The sequence below is a fragment of the Aptenodytes patagonicus genome, chromosome 2 (genome assembly GCF_965638725.1).
Source record: "Aptenodytes patagonicus chromosome 2, bAptPat1.pri.cur, whole genome shotgun sequence".
In the NCBI taxonomy this organism is placed as follows: domain Eukaryota; kingdom Metazoa; phylum Chordata; class Aves; order Sphenisciformes; family Spheniscidae; genus Aptenodytes; species Aptenodytes patagonicus.
Window position 1 is genome coordinate 95,034,184 of NC_134950.1, and position 22,276 is coordinate 95,056,459.

General features: G+C 53.2%; 1 protein-coding gene across 1 annotated transcript; it reads right to left on the bottom strand.

Annotated features, from left to right (window-relative positions):
• Positions 1–10,140: 10,140 nt before the first annotated feature.
• Positions 10,141–15,825, bottom strand: FOXF2 (forkhead box F2). Its single transcript, XM_076332256.1, has 2 exons — positions 14,796–15,825; positions 10,141–10,939 (listed from the first exon to the last, which is right to left on the bottom strand). Exons 1-2 carry the CDS (start codon positions 15,808–15,810, stop codon positions 10,773–10,775), a joined length of 1,182 nt encoding a protein of 393 aa, XP_076188371.1. The 5' UTR covers positions 15,811–15,825; the 3' UTR covers positions 10,141–10,772.
• Between the last annotated feature and the right edge of the window lie 6,451 nt (positions 15,826–22,276).

The window sequence follows — 22,276 nt, forward strand, 5'->3', positions numbered from 1 at the left end:
AGGCTGTCACTTGAGAAACTGTGAACCAAAAGCTGGCTACAAGAATAAATGGCAATTTTTTGTCCCTGAAAAAAGGTTGGCAGAGAAGTGCCAAGGTCTGGTATTGTTTAAGACAGATATTGGCAGCCTGGAAAGGGGAATGGGAGTAAGGAAGTGAAATGTCTAAATACCAGTGAAGTTATTTATGTTAGTCAAAGCTTGGTACTTCAGTGGGGGAGGCATGTCAGTGGGACTTAGCCAAAGCAGGCGAAGGACCACTATGATGGCAGATAGAGCTAAATTGGTGGCACATGCAAAGTTGGATGTACTGGAGGGGAAGGCAAAATATTCTTGTGACTCGGAGCATTTGAAATTAGCTCTGGAAAAAGATGTGGGGCATATTGAAGGCAGCTTAATAGAAACTTCTGCTCCCTGTGCAGCTGTGAGCTGCACATGAAGAGCAATGGGGACTATACAGCATCACGCTAGAAGCCAGCTGTACAGTCTTGTCTATGACTTGTTGTTCAGGACCCGGCATCTTGGCCACAATTCACCTCATCTAGCTACAGAGCAGTCATCTTCACCTGAGTCCGTCACCTGAACTCTTTTACAGCCAACGGAGACAAATGTGCATGCTGAGGTTAAGATTCATGTTCTGCTAAAGCAGAGATCTCCAAGAGTTCAGATAGCTCTTCCTCTGATGCCTATTCTGACTACTTTTTCTGTAGAAGGAGTTTTAACAACTAGCTTTGATGTTTATGCTGTAGAAAACTGCAGTCTATTGCCTAAGCAGGTTTTACTTCTTGTGAGGTGGGGGATTAGAAGAATCACTATAAGATGGTAGGGGCCAGAATGTCTGAAGATGGTGGTTAGCTGCCTCAGGAAGGAGACAAGAGCAGAAGTGGTAAAACCACTTAAAAATTAATAAAAACCTAGTTAAGATGAATCAAGAGCTTCTGTCTTGGCATTAAAGTTAAAAGAAACACAGACAAAATGGACAGAAAGAAACCAGTCTTTTAAATACCACCTAAACAGCCTCTGGTACTCCCCAGCAAAGGATGCCAGAGAGGCCAAGAGTTAAGCTCAAAGCTGAGTGCAATCTTCACTGTCAGAATAGTTGGTGAGGATGCAGGTTATATCATACTTGCCTGCTGCAAAATTTCTTGCATCTTCTGAAGCACCTGGTGCTGGTGAAATCGGCTCAACAGGTTGAAAGAATATCTTAAATGGGTGCAGCATTCACCTAAGGGCTTGGAAAAGAAATTCATGCTGAATTTGGCATGTAGTTCTTAGACTGCCGAGTGGGGACCTTGGGAAATGGATACCCTGGCAAAATTAGGTGCAATGACTGATCTTCCTAAAACAATGAATGACATTCAGGATGTAGATTGCACCCTCCAGAGACACTTCACCATGAGCAAGCAGGGGATGCTAGACCCTTACCGCTTTTTTTAAGTCCGCCAATTTTCTGTCCCCCTTTCAAACACGGGATCCTGGACCATATGGGCTTTGAGTCTGTACTGATGAGGAGCTTGCTATACTTCCTAAATGACGTGAGTCCACCTGAAAGAACGTGAAAGCATGTGCACTTTATGGGGCAGATGTTTTTTTTCTAGGCTTCTGCCTACTGCATGTGTCTGCAAGGGTGTGAAAGAGCTGTGTCAGGTCTTCTTTCTGGTGGAAGGAACCGACCTTGTGAATGACAGCTGTGCAGGCAAGAGAGGAATTTATTATCATCTCCACAGAGCAGGCTATGCAGAACATATGCTATAAGTGGGGGCTTTCCCAGCTCTAGGAGTTCCTCTGCCCTCCCTGTGCTCAAATCCCTCCTGAAGTGCTGAGCCTGGGACTTTTGTTAGCTGCACGTTTCTTCTTCTGTTTTTATTTTACTCTGCATTCGAAGGACTAAATAGTGAGAAAGGGCTCTGGCTGTTTCAAACAGCGTACAGGAAATGAGCAAGCTGAATAGTGTCTTTGCCAGCACATGGATCTTTTTGGCATGTCTAAAGGCTGTCTGGACTATGGATTTGCCACATTTTTAGCCATTAGTAGCCAACCATCAAAGGCTTTTCCATACAGAAGGAGAGCCATGACTTACTGTGGTGCATGCTCCTGGCTAATAAATATGTCCTGAGATGACCCTGGATGGGATGGTCTGTTTCATATGAGCATCTGTTTTCTGTTTTTCACCCTCGGAGTGTGGTTCCTGCCTGGGGACCCTGGGGGTACTTAGATCCAGAACCAACTATGGGCAGGTGGAAACTGCTCAGATGTCTTATGCCCGTCTGTACTGCTCTTAGAGCCGCCTCTGGGAAGGCAGCCAGCCCCCAGGTGATGGGCAGCGGTGGCTGAAAAGGAAGACAGGGCATTCCTGGGATGGGCAAATGTCAGCTGCTTACTGCAGATGCTTTTCTACTCAATGAGAGCATGGCCTTTTGATCACATTTCCCTCTGGGGCTGAAGGACGGCACCAAGAAGGAGCTAATAAAATACAGTACTGGCTGGTAGAACTTGCCCATCTCGGCTGGGCTAAATACCAGGTTTGTCCTTTTTTTGCTCTTCCCTATGCCTCCTGTGGGCCTGATCTGCTAATTTACTATGAGTCTGCCCTCATCTATTCTGGCCATCTTCTCTTTTGATCTCTTCCTTCAGCAACTGAGTTGGAAAGTTCCTGGTATTTCCTTTAGGGACTGGAACTTAGGAGGAGAGAATCAACATGCTACAGTAAAAGAAAGTTTCAGGAATCCTAGTTCTTCTCTTTGGATTTGGGAAATGAGCACATGTGGATGTCTTTTCTTTTACTGAGGCATGCCTTAAACCCTGGTCCTATAGTAGGGCTGCAGTGCGAGCAATTCATCTGTAACAATAAGGAGGAAATCAGTGGGAAAATGTAGAGGAAATGTCAAGGGCTTACAGAGATCTGCATATCTGGTGTTATAATATTAGAACAGAAACAGTGATGTATGAATCATTCACGGTCATTCCTTGCCCTCATGGTTTTGGTAACAAAGGCCATTGTCTGAAGTAGAACAGAAGCAAGGCTTGTGTCCTGGGATTGAAAGAAAACTCACTTGGCAGAGGGAGAAATCTTCTGGGGTAACCAACAGGCATGGAAAGGTGAGAGGGGACAGCAAAAGAAGGTTGAAAATATCAGAGGTCTAAGGCTAAAGCATGCTGAGGGAATACCACTCTGCACTCTGTTGGCCAGATTAGGCTCTTGCTGCTGTCATCACCTTCCTGGATATTCACCACTGTTACCGTCACAAACACACTGACATCTGGCATCACGGCTCCAGCTGAGCTCCACCTTTGTCCACTTTGTGCTCTTGCTGAGGGCAAGCACAGAGCTGCGGTCCTTTCCTCTCTTGGGTGAAAGATCAGGCTTTGCTGGCTGGAGGCTGCAGTAACATGCAGCGTGCCAGCTGCACTTCCCGCGGTGTCTGCGGGGCTGGACATTTGCCATCTTTGGGGGAGCCTGCAATTCGGAGTAGCCAGGGACAAAGTAGTCTCCTGAAATCCAGGCTGTTGGTTGATTTTCATAGAAGAAATAATGCTTTTAGAAAGAAAAGATATTTGAAAAACCGCCAGCTCTGCACGTCTCTCCATACTGCCTACTGCTGGGAGCTTGAGCAAGGCTGGGCTGCTTCAGACATGCCTATGTCTCAGATAGGTTTCCCTAAACAGCTCCTGTTGCTTTCTTGACAGAGCCTCTGAGCCTGCTGAGTAACTTGGCTGAGCCCTGGGCCCTGGTTCTGCTTGTTCAGACTACTTTGCACACTTTTAACGGAGAGTCAAGCCACATTCCTCCTACGCCCTGCTCCTCTCCTGTCCTGGGACAAGCCTCTGTTTGTTTACTGGAGGTTGCTTATCTTGAGCTATTGCTTTTTTCCTGTCCGCTTCTCCTTGCTGCCTCGCACTAAGTGAAACCAATATATTGATGTATTCAAGCGTCCCAGTTCCCAGATCAGCATGGGAGTATCTGTGAATCATTGCAGCACAGCTCTGTTGCTGCCTCAGAAGGGAAAAAGGGGTGCACTGCAGTGAGGGAAACTTCTCGTGTGCAAGCAGGATTTAGTGCGTGATATGAGGAGTGGAACCTGATGTCTATTTTTAAGGGACCTAATTCTTTCATAGTTACATAGTGGAGCTTCCCATGATGGCTGCAGAAGTTACCGCTGTTCTTGCACCTCTTTATCAATGATTACCCCGACTTGATAACATTCGCATCACTCCCCAGTATCAGCACCCTCTCTATTACGGCTCTGCCTGTTAAGTCATCTGGGATCAAAGTACACTTCCTCCAGTGCTTTTCTGGTGCTCCTTGTCCTCTCTAGTGAACAGTTCTGCTCTCCCTTCATTAATGGCCAAGCGACCATCTAGCCTTACCAGCACTAAGAGACCATGTGCCAAAGCAGACGTGGCAGAGGCTGGAAACACTTCTGTGTTTCGGCAATTTCGATGTTGAAAGCATTTTATTCCTTTTTTAAAAGAGTGAATCATGCTGCTGACTGTAATCTTCACTGCATCTTCCCCCTCCCATTTGTTCATTTTCTCTCCACCACAAAGGATGAGAGGCATTGTCCCGTAACCAAACAGCTGTCTCTAAGCCACCCGCAAATGCTCTGCAAGCCACCAGTGGTCAACAAAACTCTGGCAGGGAAACCTCCAGATGAAAAAAAACCCTGAATGCAAGAAGGGCCAAGGCCTGATTTTAAAGCCTTGATTCCACAAGTAAAATTGTCCAGGAGCTTCCAGTATGATCATGCTTTAGATCCAGTGTCTAACATTCAGCTATCTCACAGGGAAAAGCTGCAGCCCTTTAACATAAGGACTGCCTAGCCACAGACACTGACCTGTTTCGTTTCAATCAGCTTTGGGGAGTTGATACCACTTTTAAGTTGGTCGTATCGGTGTAGCTTGCAGCTGTAGGTGTATAAATGAGGGATTACAGTGATGGAGTGTCCATAAACCCCAGCTATGCAGTTTGAACAAAATCATACCTTTCATTACATCAGAAAACTGTTGTGCATGAGACCCAGTCTCAGAGAGTAATTTTAAACTAGCTTGAACTGATACAAAAATAAAACCGACAGATTTTTCATCAAGTAAAATGTGTTTGGTATATGTTAATCAGGACAGGTACAAACCAATCCAAAGAGGATCTCGGAAAATGAGATAAGGTTGTGTACATAAAGAATTTCAGTAGCTCAGCTAAATCAGTTATAAAACTTCTAATTTAAACTAATGCTACCTACATTTGGACACTGAGAATTAATGGGCTGCAACTCTACTGCAAGGAAAATGTTACCAGTGGGGATCTAGTCCAAGAAATCTGTCTTTTATCAGTTCCTCAAAAGCAGCTCAGTCTCTTTGAATTACCCCGAAAACATCAAATTACCTGTGAGCCCAATGGTTCTTTGCACAACGCCGCAAATTCATTTTGCAATGCTTAAAATAACTGATATAATGCAGTTAACATTGCTCCATAATCTCCTAAACAAATCTAAATCCACTGTTAAAATACCTCTAATTCCAGCTGCAGTTTGGTAGTGGTGTCCCAACAAATTTTAAAACCTCCTCCTCCTCCTGGCATATTTCTTTTTAGAAATGACCAATGGAGAAGCCAATAGATTTCTATAAATCACTGTTGGATGAAAACAAGCAGAAAAAGGAGGCTTGAAGTTGTTTAATATTACAGATGTTTTGGAGCTCTATTCAGTAGTTGGCAAGTCACACGAAGCTGCTCTGAATTCTTTATAATCTAGACACAAAGATCATTGAACTCTGAGAGAACCTCTGGGCTTTTATTCAAAAATATGTTGGCTTCTATTTACCTCTTTCTTCATTTGTATCTATCAAATGGCTCAATATATAAATAAAGCCCGGGTGTTCTTATTAGCTAAGGCAGTATTTCATGCAGATTAATGCCAGCAGGTTTTGTAAAATACATCTCTATTCAAAGCTGGAGTATGTTTTGAATTAATTTTCATCCTGTATATGAATCAGGTATATTCTACTCCAGTTCTTATACAGGGCTCAGCTGCAGCATATAGGAGGAACCTGTAGTGTTTAATTCTAGTCCCATCATTCTTCTTCAGCAAAGCACTTCTAACCCTAAGCATCTGCATAATCCCATTGACTTTAATGGGAGTACTCACGTGCTCAGGTATATTAAAATTATAATTGAAAACAGCACCTTGCTTTCTCAGGGCCTAAGTGACATACCTAGCATTTTATTGAACAGGCTTATTTAAATATTACCTCATGCATATGTTATGAGCAAATCTTTCTAGTTCAATAAAATCAGGCTTATTGTTACTGAGTAAAAAAAAAAATAAAAATCTTTACTTTGCCTCCAAAGCAGGCTAAAACTCTCACACTAAGTGGAAAATATCCCTGGAAGTGTTCAAGGCCAGGTTGGATGGGGCTTTGAGCAACCTGGTCTGGTGGAAGATGTCCCTGCCCATGGCAGGGGGGTTGGAACTAGATGATCTTTAAGGTCCCTTCCAACCCAAACCATTCTGTGGTTCTACGATTCTATGATTAAAGTATTGTGTTGGCTAAAAGTACTTTGCCAGCTGAGCCAAAAAACAGCAAGATATTAATCTGATGTTGCGGTTAATACAATAATAGGCAAGGAGATTTAATGGGATTAATAAACTGACTGTTTTAAAAAGTGCTTTGGTCAACTACCAGCTAGAAATTCAACATCCCACATAAGAGATCTCTGCATTTGGCTAATTTTGCCAATGTGAAATTGATTGTTCAAATGATCCCAGGTTTGGAGTGGTTGAGTGGTTTTTTTCTGTGTAACATAAACACCCTCACAAGCAAAATCCCTCCACTGAGGCAGTAAGACTGTGATGAAACCAGAGAATGGAGAAAATATATATGTAAGATTATAGCGGATCACACGCAAACTGTTTGAGGCGCTCCAGCGTGATTTCATTCCCATCCTGTGGAAACGCTGCCTAGTGTGGTCTAATAATGGAAATGTTTGGATTAGTCTACGTTCAATCCATTTGCCTCAGCGCCTCACTAAATGTGAGCTACGCCATCAGTCTAGATGACTAACTATTTGTGATTTCGTTGCAGCTTTCTTGTAGCTGTGGTGGTCTGAGGTCATTAGCGAGGCGAGGTTTGCGGGAGACGCATTACTAATGCATTAGACCAACTGATCTGGTTGGGAAAACTAATGCAGCTTTTTGGGTACGAGATAGACCAGAAGTGTGCCTAGAAGCTATCTGCTCTCATCCTCCTTTGTGCTCACCTGTAAGGACAGCGTGGTTGTACGGGCTGAAGCCCTAGGCTGAAAGTCAGCGATGACCATATTTTCAGACTCAGTGGAGGTGCGTGACTGTTGGTGGGTGCTGCTTGGACTATAGCACTGCTAAAGGAAAAAAAGGTATCACTTAGGCATCTTGCAATCCGCACAGAGAGGACAAAGCAGTCAGGGACATGTTAGCAGGCAAGGAATGAAAAGGTAACAAACGATAAAGGGGGAGAATAGACTATTGTCATAGGAAAGAGCAGTAACTAAAAGAGGTGCAGAGAGACAGACCTTCTGGTGTTTTATACCAACTGATGCTCATTTTAGCATAGCAACTACAGGTTTGCCTACGAGGTGACTACAAATGCACGCTCAACTTCAGGTACGCCCTCCTGTGCTCTTTCACAATGCTCAGACTAAATATACACATCTAGATTTCTGGTTTTGTTTTAACACCAGAAATTTCAGCTTTCTCTGATGCCGTAGGTCTCCGGGAGTCTCAGAGATTAGTACTGCATCACTACTGCTGTGATTGGAAGCCTCAATGTGCTGGATCTCCAACAAAGAATTTCTTTTTCCAAAATATGAAGTATTTGGGCATGTTCAATGACTGTTAACAAATGTAAAAAGATGCAAAGAATTTTTAACTGCATGGCTAAAAGGTAAATGCCTTGTCCTCGTGGTGGCATAGCTCTTGGTCTTGACTCCCCCTGGCTCTGCGGCCACTGGAGTTCTTTAGACTAAACAAGAGCTGAATTCCTAGGGTAGAAGGTACTGTAATAAAATCAAATATCAAAACAAAATCAGATGAAATTAACTTATAAATCTGGCCACTTTTTTCCTCCCTGTCGTTTGCTGGTCACCCTTAAATTCAGAGGAGGCTGGGTTCATTTTACTGACGGCACCCAGAAACATACCGACGACTAAAGAGTACTGCTTCTGAAACGTCCTTTGTTTGGGAAGCTTTAACGGGGAAAAGGGAACCTTAGTCTGTTAAACGAGAATAGTCTTAAATCATCACGGGAGAGCACAGAAGCCCGAAGCTGAAGGATGCCCTAGCAAATCCTTCCCCTTTCTTAGGAGAACAGCCAGCCTGAGCGTTACGCACGTTTTCTGGGATAGAATGGCGTTCAGAAGGCGGGGGGAAAAGTAAAAATCGTAACGCCAAAACTCAGTGAATCTGCGGAGCCGGGACGCTGCCGGCAGCAGGGCGGCCGGGGAGCGGGGGTGGCTTGCGGGCGGCCGCTGCCGGCCCGGGGCCGCTGGAGGGCACTGGCGCCCCGCGCCCGGCCGCCGGGGAGGCGAAAGGCAGGTTTTTTTCTCTTTGAGGTCCTGTCATTCCTGTATAAACAAGTTACGTTCAAGTGTTTAGGATATAAATTACGACCATGCAGGCTTGCCTCGGAAAGAATGTAAACACAGCACTGTGGTCGGAGCAAACTCTGAAACTGACTTTATAATTTATCACAGGCCCTGAGAAGCTCAGGGAAGAAAAGGGCATGTTTGAGCGCAAATGTATGTTTAAAAAGATGAAGAGTTTTATCTCTCCGTATCATTACAGAGATATAATTTTCTGTGTATATGTGTATGAATGCATTTTTATATATATGTACACGTATAGTAGTACACCGTTCTGCTGAAACTCGCGCGCTTTTCAGCGTTTGGGCGCGGGGCCGGGGAGAGTCGGGGCGGCGTGGCGGGGCTGCCCCGGCTTGCGGGGCGCACTGGGGTACGGGGGCGCCTCCGTCCCCTCCGTGGGACGGGACCGGCTGCGCGGGGTCGGCGGCGAGCTGCGCCCGCCGGCGGGGCCGCGCAGGGCCGCCCCCGGGCCGTGGCCGTGGCCGTGGCCACCCCCTGGGCCGAGGCGGGCCGTGCCATGCCGGGCCGTGCCGGGCCGGGCCGGGTGGGTTCGGCGGGCATCCCCCGGCCGGGGCGGCCGCGGGGGCCGTGGGGTCGGCGCGCCTGGGGGCGTCTGCGGGATGCGCGGGCGAGCAGCGCCCGGCGCCCGGCTCCGACCCTCGGCCGCTCACCATCCGCAGGGCACGGCGGCATCTTGGGGAGAGGGTGCTTCGCTTGGGGTACTCTGGGGGCCTTCTTTATTTTCTTTAGTTTCTTTTTTTCCTTTCTTTTTTTCTCCCCTCCCGCCCCGTTCACTGAGCACGCCGTTCTCGGTCCCCCCCCCCCTCCCCCCCCCAGTCCTTATCAAGCCATGGTTTTACCGCGGATGCCTCTCGCCGCCCACCCACGACATGCCCTCCCGGGTGCCACCCCGCGTTGCACGGGGGCTCCTGCCCCCGCACCTGGCAAAGCCCCGTCGGGGCACAGAGGGACTCCGACGGGGCTGCGTGGGCAGGCGGGACGGGGACACGGGGACACCTGGACACAGCCCTAAACAGCGGGGAGGGCGTTTCGGGCCCGGGGGAGCCCTCGAAGAGAGGAGCAGGCAGTCCGGACCCTGCCGCTTTTGTGACCACTGCCCCGGTTATTTCAAAGTCTATCCAGCAGCGGGGGAAAGCAGGGTGGGAAGTGGGCGAGGGCGGGACGTGCAGCCCAGAGACCACGGCACTGGCCCCCTCGGGTCAACCGCTCGCTCCCCTCCTCCGCCTTCAGCGGCTGGAGGATTTGGGGTTGCAGCTTGAACGACCTCGGACGCTGGGGTGGAAGAGTTTTGTCAGAAGGAACCGAGGGAAAATAAGTGCCTGTCCAGTGCGTAGTCGTTTATATACATTTTATTGGAAAAAAAAAATTTGTACATCAAAATATTTTGGCAAACTGTAAAAAGTATACATAAGTGCAAATATATTCTCCTTTTAAAGCAATAGTGTGTGAGTATACACGAGATTTATTTAAAATATTTTTTAAAAAAATATTGTGGTAGAAAACAACTTTTGTAAAAATAAAAAAACAAAACGTTGTATTGCTGCAATACTGAAAAAAAAAATTGAACTTTTCTTAAAGTCTATACACGAAAGGACTAAACAATACTGTTTTAATAATATCGATGGGTCGGTGCTGAAGTCCATAACAAAGTGTCCTTGGTGGGGCTCGGGGAGAGAAGAAAAAAAAAAAAAAGAAGTAAATTTCCCGCTAAGGCAGCAACGGAAGGGGGAGTCCTCGCAGGTGCTGAGCTGGGAGGTTTATTTTTCCTATTCAAAGACACTTTCTCGTATAAAAATATATCGAATTGTTCCCTTTCCCAAAGCTCGATTCTTTAGGAGATCACAGAAAGGCCGTTTAGGATTAAGCTGGTCAGACTTGGCATAAGGACACTGAAGTCCCGCCTAACCCAACACATCACTCAAGGCATTTTTCTTTTCGGAAGAGCTTTGGAGCGTTATATCGGCTGTACGTGTCCTTCAAGGGATGGAGGGGGACCGAAAACACTGCTTCCTTAGGTAATTTTGCTAAGTGACTCGTGTACTATCAATGCTATCAGAGTGCACATTATATTTAATCTGCGTGGGTCCGTCTATACCTCGGCTCTGTTCAATGCCACCTGATTGTCTCTGTTGGGGCGCTGCCTTCACATCACGCAGGGCTTGATGTCTTGACAGACGCTTTGATGGTGGTGATGGTGGTAGTAAGATCCACTAGCGGAAGGGTGAAACGAAGAAATGCCATTAAAATTGAGGACAAAATCTTTCCTGTCACACACCGGGGAGGGGTGATGCTGGTAGCGAGGCAATCCCACTGCAAGAGAAGGAAATAACAAGAGCTGCTCAGAAGTCGGGTAGCTCTGCTCGGGCGGAGCAGCCCTTTCTCCCTCACCCGCAGGGAGGAGAGGCTACATACAGCAGGGCTGACACACTGCTCCCTTTCCCCCGGCCACGGCTCCCTCCTGCAAGGTTTGGGAGCTCCCCTCTGGCTTTCCTGGCAGCGGGCCGGGCGCTCCGCCGGGGCAAAGCCTGTCCCGCTTGCAGGGCAGAAAGGGCGGCGGGTCCCACCGCCCCGAGCGGAGGGGACGTGGATCCCCCGGAGTGCCCCCCATCGCCCCCGGGCGGGCCGGGGGCTGCACCCGTGCTCGTACGGGCCCCCGTGCCCGCTCTGCCGGGGAGGTTATAACTACACAGCCGTGTGGCACCCAGGCTGAGGAGAGGAAGGCGGGGGGAGGCGGGCGCCCGCGGACGCAGGCAGGGCCGCCCCCCGGGCGCAGGCATACCTGGGGGCACCCCTCCCGCGTGGGCACACGCGCGCTGCTGCCGGCCCCTCTGCCTGCGTGTTCGTCAGCGTGTGGGGTTAGGTCAGCCCCTGCGTGCGGTGCAGATGAGGGAGTGCGTGTGTGCGAGGGGAGGATGCGACCCGCGCGTTTTTCTGGATGCGCCGCGGCCACTTGAAGCCGATTCCCGTCTTTGGTCCCTCTTCCCCCTCCCCAGCCCGGCCCTGGGAGGTATTTGCTTTTGACTTGAATGGCTGCAGGTCGAATTCCAGCCACGATCCGTTTGTGCGTTGATAGTGTATTTATTTCTCTGTGTGTGCGTGTATACGAGCGTGCACGCCTATACGCGCGTGTGCTTTCATAAACCTAAGGCAGAGACCGAGGACACCCTACGGTTCATCAGCAGCAACAGGCGAAGTACATCCGCGACACCGACATGTAAATGACCTTGCAAATTCCCATTTTCATTTCCCACAGCCTAAGGCAGCCGTTCGGGGGACAAAGTCCAAGGGCCGCGTGGGAGATCCACCCCCCCACCCCCCCCACCCCCCACCCCCAGCCCGCGCCGCAGGGCCGTGCTGGGTTCTTTGGTCTGGCAGGGTTCCTATGGATCCGGCGGGGAGGGGAGCATTGCCTGAGCAAGGCCTGCAGGGTAAAGCCAGAGAGGGATTTGATTTGACGTGTGGATGTCAAAGTCGGCTAGCGGGATCCTGTCAAATCAGACGGAGGGTCAAGGGGGGGAAAAAAAAAAAAAAAAAAGGCAACAAAAGAAGGAGGGGGGGCGGGGGGAAGAGGGAAACGTCCCCGGTTTTCCCCAGGGTGGCGGAGCCGACTCCTTTGGCTGCGGCCCGCGGCGCTGCGCAGGCGGCGCGCACAGCCCGTCTCCTCCGGCACTGTCCCCTCCTTCACCCCGCAGAGCTCACTTTATAAAAGTGATTATTTCTCTGGATTTCCTCGGCTTTCTAATAACCCTGCTGGTATGCTCACCATAAACCGGGGCACTTTATTACAATCCTGATTCAATCATTTAGCAGGATTTAATAGTGTGCGAAAAAAATCCGGCTGCCCCCCCGCCCCCCAGCTTCAAAATCCTTTTAGCAGAACCGAGCCTCCTGTTTCCAATCTTTTCCTCTCTTATTGCTGAGTCTGATGTAAATTCAAGGTTTTAAGTCCGCCCCGTCGCTGTCATGAGTAGAGGATTATTGACCGATCAACAGCGGTTGCCACCGAATTTACTTTGCATTTAACTAAGAGAAAGGGAAAGGCAAAATTCACTTGCTATTGCTGTTGTGGGGAGAGGAGGAGAAAGATTATTGCTGGTAACAATTACCAGTGAAGGAGCTCGGATCTTTTTTCCCCGTCTCCTTTTGCTCTACTAAAACTTCTGCGCCACAGAGATTTTAGGTAACACACACGAATGAGGACTGGATCCACGCAAAAAAATAAAGGGTTGGGGTTTTGGGTTTTTTTAGCTAATCAAGGAATGGGGGTGGCTTCCACTAAAGTCCTGGGCCCAGATCCTGAAGCTGTAGAAAATAAGCGGATAAACGCCGTTTTGCAGACCGGTGGCATTAAATCTGAGCTGCTGGAAACGGACGCTCGGCGGCGGCATTAAGAAAGCGTCCGTCTGCGTGTATATCCGTCCTTGAACAGAAACAATTCGGATTTAAACCGCCCCAACCTCGGAAACCGTGGTGGAGGCTTCGGGGGGACCAGTTCCCTTCCCCTCTCTCCTTCTGCTTTTTATTTTGAAGAGCTGTTCTTGGGCTGCTTCGAAATGAAAATTTATTTTCCAGGAATCGCCTTTCCCACCTCGGGTGTCTGTCAGGAGGAGGGGGCAGCCGCCTCCCAGCCCCGCTCCCCGGGCCAGCCCCACTCCCGCGCCACGCGTGGCCCCGTGGGCCCTGCGCGGTGGCCCGCAGGGCCGCAAGGAGTAAAACAAACAGAGAAAAAATCCAAAAGAAATTAAAAGAAAAGAAAACAAACAGACAAACAAAAAAAAAAATCCAAGTAACCACAGCAATAACAACAAAGCAAAGCAGAAATTCCTAACGGTAAAGGTACGTGTTTCGGCGGGGGATGCCCTTGTGAACACGCCGGCCTCTCGCCCAGGCCCCCAAAACCACGTGGAAGGACGACCTGAGTCTCCGAAAAGTGGGTTTAAGCCTCCGCAGCAGAGCCCCGTGGGCACGGAGGAGCCCGTCTGGGGACGCACCGCGTCCCCGCAGCCCTCTCTGCGCCGAAACCCCGGTAAGACGGCGACCCGCTCCGCAGCCGCCTTTCCCCAGGAGCTACACCAGGGCTATTTAGGGGTTTGGGTTTGTTTTTTTTTTTCGAGGGAGGAAAATTTGCCACCGCTTGCTCTCCCCTGACACCCCAAGTCCCTTCTGCGGTGATGGCAAAGCGGCTTCCCCGGCGGCTGGGCTCCCAGCTCGCCCTCCCCTCGGCGGCAGCAGGCTGTGGCGAGGCCGGGGCAGGCTGCGGGACTCGCAGAAGGACAGGAGAGTGATTGACAGGCGCCCAAGGAGGGGGCGGGAGGGGATTCAGAGCTGAGGGTCGCCTGCATTTGTTACTTGTTGAAATTCCCATAAAATTGAACAAGACCCCGCTCTCATAGAGGTTAAGTCAGGCTAAAATCCTCTTCGGTGTGGTCCAGCCCAGACTGTCTTTGTTTGCTTAACCTCCAGGACCCACGTTTAAAAGGGCTATTTGGAAAATTTCCCCGTAAGAGCCCAACATCTTTTACCCATTTTTGTGCTCGGATTTTTCTGAGCAGACATTGTCTGCAATCACCGGCCGGGGGGGTGGGGGGGTGGGAGATAGAGACCAGAAAACTCTTTCCCTCCGGTTGCAGAAATACACTGGATCCGCTTTAATCTCTCCCGCATTTTTCAAGATAAGCGGTTTGGTTGTTTTTTTTTTTCCCCGCAGGGCTTAGGGGATAGTATTTAACGCCTTTTTTTGATTACTCCCGCGACGCGTCTCCGCGGACCGCGGTTTGCCGAGGAGGCGGCGATGCCCGGCGGCGCTCCCCGCTAAGTGAAGCCGCAGCCCGGGGCACATGTCGCCGGCACCGGGGAGGACGTGCGAGCCGGGAAGGAGCCGGGACGAAGCCGGGAGGGAGCCGGGCTTTCCTCGGAGCGCTCCTTCTGGGCGTTGGGCAAGAAGGAGGGCTGCTCGCAGCCGTACCCACAGCCCCCCCAGACATCCCCCCCCGTCCGAAACAGAACAGCTCCAACCCGCGCGTATTTTCCTCCCTCTCGCAGACAATGCCGCTCTTTTTCCTACGCCGCGGAGGTCGGGGTTTCCCCGCGCGAAACCCTCGTCGCCGGAGAAAGCCCCGCCGGCGCCGCGCTCGCCGCCGCCCCCGCCGCCCCCCGGGGTCCCTACCTGAGAGGTCGTCGCGGGGGCTCTGGTGCAGGTAGCCCTGCTCCAGGGAGTAGGAGGGCACGCTGGAGTGGATGCCGGAGGAGGCGGTGTTGGCGGCGGGGAGGCCCTGCTGCTTTATGTAGGGCGAGGCCCCCGAGGCTGTCCAGTGAGCCGAAGGGCTCGTGTAGGGCGAGTGGCACTCGATGGCGCTCGCCATGGCCGGCGAGGAGGGCACGGGGCTGCTGCTGCTGTCGGGGCCGTAGTCCCCGTTGGCAGTCACCGGGCAGCTGGCCATGTAGGACGAGCCGGGGTTGGGCGACATGTGCGGGACGTGGTGGCCGCCGCTGAGTCCCTCGTAGCCGCTGGCCATGGCGTTGGGCATCATGTCGAGGTTGTAGCCGTTGGAGTGGCAGGCGAGGGAGGCGGGGGGCGCCTGGAAGTCGAAGCCCTGCGGGAGGATGGAGGCGCCGAAGCCCAGCCCGTTCATCATGCGGTACATGGGCTTCAGCGCCTGGCATTTCCTCCTGAAGCCGCGGGGCCGCCGTCGAAAGGAGCCCTCCTCGAACATGAACTCGCTGGCCGGGTCGATGGTCCAGTAGTGGCCCTTGCCCGGGCGGCCCAGGCCCTTGGGCAGCTTGATGAAGCACTCGTTGAGGGAGAGGTTGTGGCGCACGGAGTTCTTCCAGCCCTGGTAGGAGCCGCGGAAGAAGGGGAAGCGGGCCTGCAGGAACTGGTAGATCTCGCTGAGGGTCAGGCGCTTGGAGGGCGAGCTCTGGATGGCCATGACGATGAGGGCGATGTAGGAGTAGGGGGGCTTCTCGGGCCGCCGCAGCCCCGAGCTGGCCTTCTTGCTCTTGGAGGACGCCGCCGCCGCCGAGGAGGAGGAGGAGGAGGAGGTGGAGGTGGAGGAAGAGGAGGTGGAGGTCTCCAGGGCGGAGGAGGGCGGCCGGCTCATCTGGAGAGCTCCGGGAGCCGGGCTGCAGGAGCGGAGAGGGACGGGGGGCTCCAGCCGCTGCTGGCCGCTCTCGGTGGTCATCTGGCGGAGGGAGGGGAATGGGGCAGGGTGGGGTGAGGCTGGGAGGGAAGGGGGGGAGCCGGGCGGGGTGGGTACCGGGGCGGGGGGTGCCCCGCAGGGGGAGAGCGGGGGGGCGGTGGGAGCTGCTGTCCTCCGGGCACCTCCTCAGCGCGGCGGGCGGCGGCGGGGCGGCGGCAGCGCCCTGCGCATCCCTCCCCGCGGTCCCCTGCGCAATGGCTCCTCTGCTTTCCGCCGGAGCCAGGCACTGGGCGGGATGGACCGGCCCGGCCCCGGCCCCGGCCCCGGCCCCGGCCCGGCCCCCGCCCTCCCTGCGCCGTGCCGCCCGCGGAGGCTCCGCTCAGCGCCGCTCCGCTTCCTCCTCTGCCCCCCACCTGGGGACCATGCCGCTGCCTAATCCGGCAAGGGGAGGAAGCGCAAGAGCCCCCCCTCCAATCTCTTCCGCACTGTTATTCCTTCATATATACTTTTTTCCTGCGTAAAAGGCTCAGCGCGACCGCCTATCAGTTCCTTCAATCTTGGTCGCTCTTTTTTTTTTTCCTTTCCCCGCAGACCCCCCTGAATCCGGCCGGGAAATCAGCAGAGATAGAGGGAGAGGGGGAGCGAGAGGGGGGGAGAGAGAGACCACCCCCTTTCCAGCTGGCCTCTGTCCACCCGTCATCTGGGCAGGAGGCGCTGCTGCTGCTGCTCCTGCTCCTGCTGCTGCCGCTGCTGCAGCACCATCCCCGGCTCGCTCTCGCTGCCGGCCCCGCAGCACGCAGCGACACCGTCTACCGCCTCCCCGGGGCTCCCTCGGCCCCACGGGCACCTTTCTGCCCGCTGCTGCCCGGCACGCCCCCGGGGCGAGGGGAGCGGCTGCCAGCCCGAAGCTCCGCCGCTGCGCCCCGGGGCACACGGGCACTGATGCCGCCGGGTGCGGGCGTGGGTGCGTGTGAGGGGGTCGCCCACCCTGCGGAGCCCCAGGCGGCAGTGTCTGCGGCTCCTCAAGCCTGCCAGACCTCCGGGTTTTAAGACTTCTCGCTATCCCTTGCCACCCCCCACCCCCCTATAAAATGCAATTCATTTTATAGGGCAACAGGGGTCGAGTCCGGGGACCGGGGATGCGCCCTCCCTCCGCCCCCCGGGGACGTCCCCTCGGTGCAGCGGGTGGGTCACGCGTGCTGGCAAACGCCGTTTGCCGAAGGAAACGGGGCGCCGGAGGGGGCAGGGAGGAGAGGGGCCGCTGGAGGCACAGGCCTGCTCCCAGATGATGGAGGAGGCTCCGGGATCAAACTGGAAGGAGGACGGCGGCAGGACGAGAGGCAGAGCAGACAGGGATGCTGGACCAAAGGCACGGGGGTGGGAAGGACGCGGGCAGAGCGGGACGCCGTGTCAGCGTGCCTGCAGCGCTGTGTGTGTGCGTGTCTGCGTGTGTGTCTGTGTGTCCGTCCGTCTCCAGCGCAGCTCCGTGCTGAGAGCTCGCTGGTGGGTACGGGCAGGGAGGGGGTGGGGCAGGTCCCAGACAGTGACCTGCAGTTGAGTGGTAGCAGGCTTTTTCCATCAAACTCTGCCTGGATACCACACACAGAGCCCAAGTGTCAGTTTACTGCCCTGAGCCCGGCTCCTTTTCCCTAAGCTCCACAGTAATTAGACAAAGAAAACCTAAATTAACTGAACAGGCGTCGACAGCTTCCTCCAGATCACCACTGCTACATACATGGGAATGTGTCCGAAAATGGCTTGATTGTACCTGAGGATCAGCTAAGAAAAACACTACCAAGCCCGGCAATGTTTACTACACATTTTTAATAGAAAAAATGATCGCCCAGTCGATAGACCGTGTTTACCTTTCCTGAGGCATCGATTTAATTTGTTCCCATCGTAAAAAAAAAACCCAACCCCCCCACCTCTATCTCTCTCTCTACCTATCTATCTCTATACATTCTTTTTTTTTTTTTTCCTGGAGGGGCAGGGAGGTCGACGTGGGATCCCTGATCTCGTTGTAACGACCTATTCGGAATATTTTTTTAAAAATATCCGTGGTTTTATATATAAACATTCTTCCCTGCTCTAGATGGGTAATCAAACGTCCTTTTTCGCCTTCCTCGACGGGACATCTGTCTAAATGTCACCCTCGGGTGACATGCCCAAGCCATTTAGGCGATCGTCAGGAGGTAAATGTATTAAATGCAAGGGCGGGGGGGGTGGGGGGCGGGAAGACGTCGTCTGAAAATCACTCTAGCCTACCCCCGTTTCGGATAACTCGTTTTGATCATTAATATTAGTCGAGCGGGAAGAGGCATTTACTCCCAACACAGATGTCACGATATACGGAGGTGTCGTTGCTTTCTCCGTGGTGCGAGACGGGACGGACAATGAAGCAAAGCCGGGCAGGGCAGCCCTGTGGCAGAGAGCCGCATGCTGCTTCAGTCGCGACTCGACACAGCCCTGATACGAGAATCGGGGGGTAAGACATTCAGTCAGCAGCCTTCTACCTGTTAGCAACGTCCTCCTCGCAGCAGACGCTTGTTTGAAACATAGCATTAAGAAGTCTCCAAGACATGGTACCGAGACTTTAAAAGAGGGTTTGAAGTGCCTATGATTAAACAGAAGTGCATTTGCTGTTTGGTGGATATGTTTATTTTGGTTGGTGTATCCATTTCTGAGCTGAACGCAGCTTTGGAGCACAACTGGTTTGTTTTACCAGAGTATACGGAAATTAAACTTTTTGGCAGATTTGGTTACTCAGATGTTGTTCTATAATCATCGTTTTTATTCTAGGAAATCTCTTCATTATTGCGGTTTCAGTTTCGTGTTCATAACACAGTCCCCTCTGCTTCGTGGGCTAAATGAAATAAGTTAGACTAAACCAGTTAAGAAAATGGGAGACAAATATGAAAGATAAATGTTTACGGTTATCTTGGAGTCCTTTTTTTTTTCCCCTCCCCCCCCCCCCTTTTTTGTTCTTTTTCCTGTTCTTTTTCTCCCTTTTTTTAACTGCGTGCTTCAGGCTCTTTCCTCTCCTCTGAGGTCCTGCAGATGAGAAGCGTTTTTTCAATTAAAGCCGAGACTGAAACGTAAACAAATCCCTCCAGTATTGTAAAAGTGCGTTTCCTTAAGCCCTGGAGGATTTTCCTCCAACTGTCAGTTTCAGGGTGCCTGGATTTAGATCTCGATCTGCAGCGGCTGACAGAGATCCCTTTCCGCATGAGGAGCATGCGGGCATTTTAACGAGCTGGAGGAGACGAGAAGCCGCAACGGAGCGCCCGGCAGCCGGTCCCGGTGGCCGCGGCGGCCCGGGGCGACGGCCTGGGGGGCGGGGGGGGGGGGGGGTGCTCAGCGCCGCCGCGGCGGAGGGAGCAGAAAGGCCGGGATGGGAAGGGACTCGCAGCGGTCCTGCCCCGTCCTTTGTGCTGCTCCCGGGACCTCTTGACTTCTCGGGACCTCTGGCAGTAGCCGTGCGATCCCGATGTTTGTTTGGAGAGGTTTTTCCGCTTTTTTTTCGCCCCCCCCCCCTTTTTTTTTTCTTTGCGTAAGCGCTGGGTAGCAGGCGTGACTCTTTTTATAGACGTGTCCCTGCAGGCTGCCATCGGGACCCTTCTTCCCAGCTCCTGTTGAAGGGTGGTCGGTCTCTCTCTCCTTTCCCGAAGCAGAGGAAAAGGGGAGATGATCACGGCATCCGAGGGGTTGAGACACCTCCCATCTCAAGGGCAGACAAGGACATTCAGCGCAAACGCAAGGGCCTACCTTTCCTTGTGGGAAAAAAACCAGCCCGACCCCAAAAGCATCACCAGACATGCTCCCTGCACAGAACGGGCACCTCTCTCATTGCATTTTGCAGGGGGTTACCTGGGGTATTGCCACATGGGTTTGGCTGGCTTCCCGTGAAGATACCTTGGGAAATTTTTCAGCAGTGTCTAGATGTGGGGGGAGCTAAGCTTGGGTCAGGACACCTCCATGAAGGTAGTGGTCGCAAATTAGCAGGGCAGCACCTTTCCCTTTCCTCCCTGCTACACGACTCTCCCGTCCGGGGCAGCTTTGTTCAGTGCCCGAGGACGGAGAGAAAGACCAGGCGAGAAACAAAGTTTGGGCGAGAAGCCAGCCGAGGAGCAGAATCTATTCGCCTTTGGGGAAGTGTTTTTCAGGGGGAAATCAGCCTCAGCAGGTGGGAGAAGAGGCGCCACCCAACCCTCCCACGCTGGACACGCAGGACCCTGGCTCCCGGGAGTGTCCCGCAGAGAGCCGGGACTCCGCGGGCCCCAAGGGCTGGAGGACCCCGCGGAGGGCAAAGTGCGAGCACTGAACACCGGGGGCGCGATGACATTCCCCCCACCCCCCTCCCGGACAGGTTCTGCTTTCCCAGGCGTTTGGTCTCTTCAACGGGCTGAAAATAATTTCTTAGCTTTTAGACTTTCCGGGAGGGCACCTACAGCCTAAGATTTTGTTGCCGTGTTGACCCTCCATCCCTCCCAGCCCCGCCAAGACTGCCTCCATCCCCTGCATCTCATCCCGTCCTCATCACTGCACGGGAGCCGTGGCAGAAAGACACCCTGCGAGCCCGAGGTGTCCACTCTCCGTCTGAGCTCGCCAATCCCAGTTGGCAAAGCCGCTTTCCACCCAGCCGCGGGGCTCTCCTCGGGGTGCCGGGGATGCTCTGCCGGGACCCAGCGGGCTGCCCGTCCCGTGCGCCCTTCGGTGCTTTCCCCGCGGTCCCGGGCTGGTGGGACACAGGAGGAAGGGGGTGCCCAGATGTGGGGTAAAGCAGGGGCTCCGACCGATGGAGGAGACCTGGCCGCCCTGCAGATACCATGGGTGTTGCAACAGCCCGTCGGAGCTGCGCGGACGTCGCGGCGGTTAAACCTGCACAAAGACACGCTCCGCGTATAGTAGCGCCGGTTTTGTGTCAGCCTCCGAGTACTTCCACCAAGTGTTTGTGTGGGTAGACTTTGCTTTTCGTATGCCAGATGACAATGTTAAAGATTTTATCCCCTCCCAGCTCTGCACAGCTCCAACTGAACTTCCCGGAGCATCAAAATAAACCCCCTACAGCGGTCAGGATATAGGTCACCTCTCTAAAAGGAAACACAACCCTTCCAAAAATATAAAACATCTTTGACGTAAAAAAAAAAAAACCACCCTCTTTTGTCTCCGAGCATCCTCTGTCGGTGTAAATAAAACGTGACAGGCGCGGGGTAAAATGAGAAGCGGGATGTTTCGAGATCAGAGCAGAGACGAGGTCTCCGCGCCGTGCGGAGTGCAGGTGGAGGGGTCTGCCGCGCTCCCGGTAAGGAGGCAGGCTGCTGGCTTGGGCAGACCTCCGAGGGGACGCTGCAAAAGACATGGGTGTCGGATCCGATCCCCCTCCCCCCCCCCCCCGCACATCCCGGTCGGGTCTCAGTGGTAAAGGTCGCGCAAGAGCCGGCAGCGACAGTGCAAAAATATTAGCGGCAGCCCTTGTCGTGGGATTCATCTTGTCTCTGCAAGGCTGTAGGAAAAGCCACCCCCTAATCCTGCTCCGCATACCCCACTGACAGCCGCGAATAAGGGCAAACACGGTTTGGCCCGAGATCTGAACACACGGCACCTTTTTGACTGGTTTCTCCCCCGCCCAAGTTTACATTCCGACCAAATGAGATTTCTGACTTCACACATTGTCAATAATTTTCATACATGCTCCAACCTTAATTACTTTCCATACCATTTGCAGCAGACAAATAGTTTCAGCGGGGCGAGGGAGCCACCGGTGCCCCCGGCTCTGGCGGAGGGCTGAGCTTTTCTCCCTGCTCCCCGCCGACCGCCGGGACCCCCACACACACTCAACGCCCTCCGGCCGCCGCCGCCCCCAGCCCCAAACGCCTCCGGCGGGGCGGCATCCCCTTTCCGCAGAAACCCGCGTGAAAAGCTCCGCGGGACGCCCCCGGCGCCAGGCAGCGGGTCTCGCCGGGTGGGCAGCGAGGGGGTAGCCATCGGGAGGGCTGGCTGGGATGACAGGCGTATCGGAGGGGTGTGTGGGTTTGTTTTAATTTCGGAGGAATAAGGGCCCGGGGCGATGCGCACAGCCACCAGCCCGGCCCCGCCGGGCGACCCTGCGCGCCCCTCACCCGCGTCGCGGCGGTGCCCGCTGGCCGCGGAGCGGGGCTCACCCGCAGCCCCGGCCCCGCTGCCGGGGAAGGCACTAATCAGGAGCAGGTTTCCCCGCTCTCTCCTTTCCTCCCCCCGCCTTCCCTCCCCCCCCCCCCCAGCACCCCCCTCTCCTTTCGTGAGAGGTTTTCATTAATTTTTAAGTAAAGCCCATAAAACATAACGACCCACTCAAAGGTAGGGCCGAGTTACTGAGTGCCGGATTATTACATGATTTACGAACATAGTTTGGAAAAAAGTAATAATCCAAGCTCGCACCTCAGGAACGAGCCTGCCAAGGCCGGGCACGGCGGCTGCGGCCACGGCCCCGCCACCTCCCGCCTCGGCGACACTCATTAGGGCCGGTTCG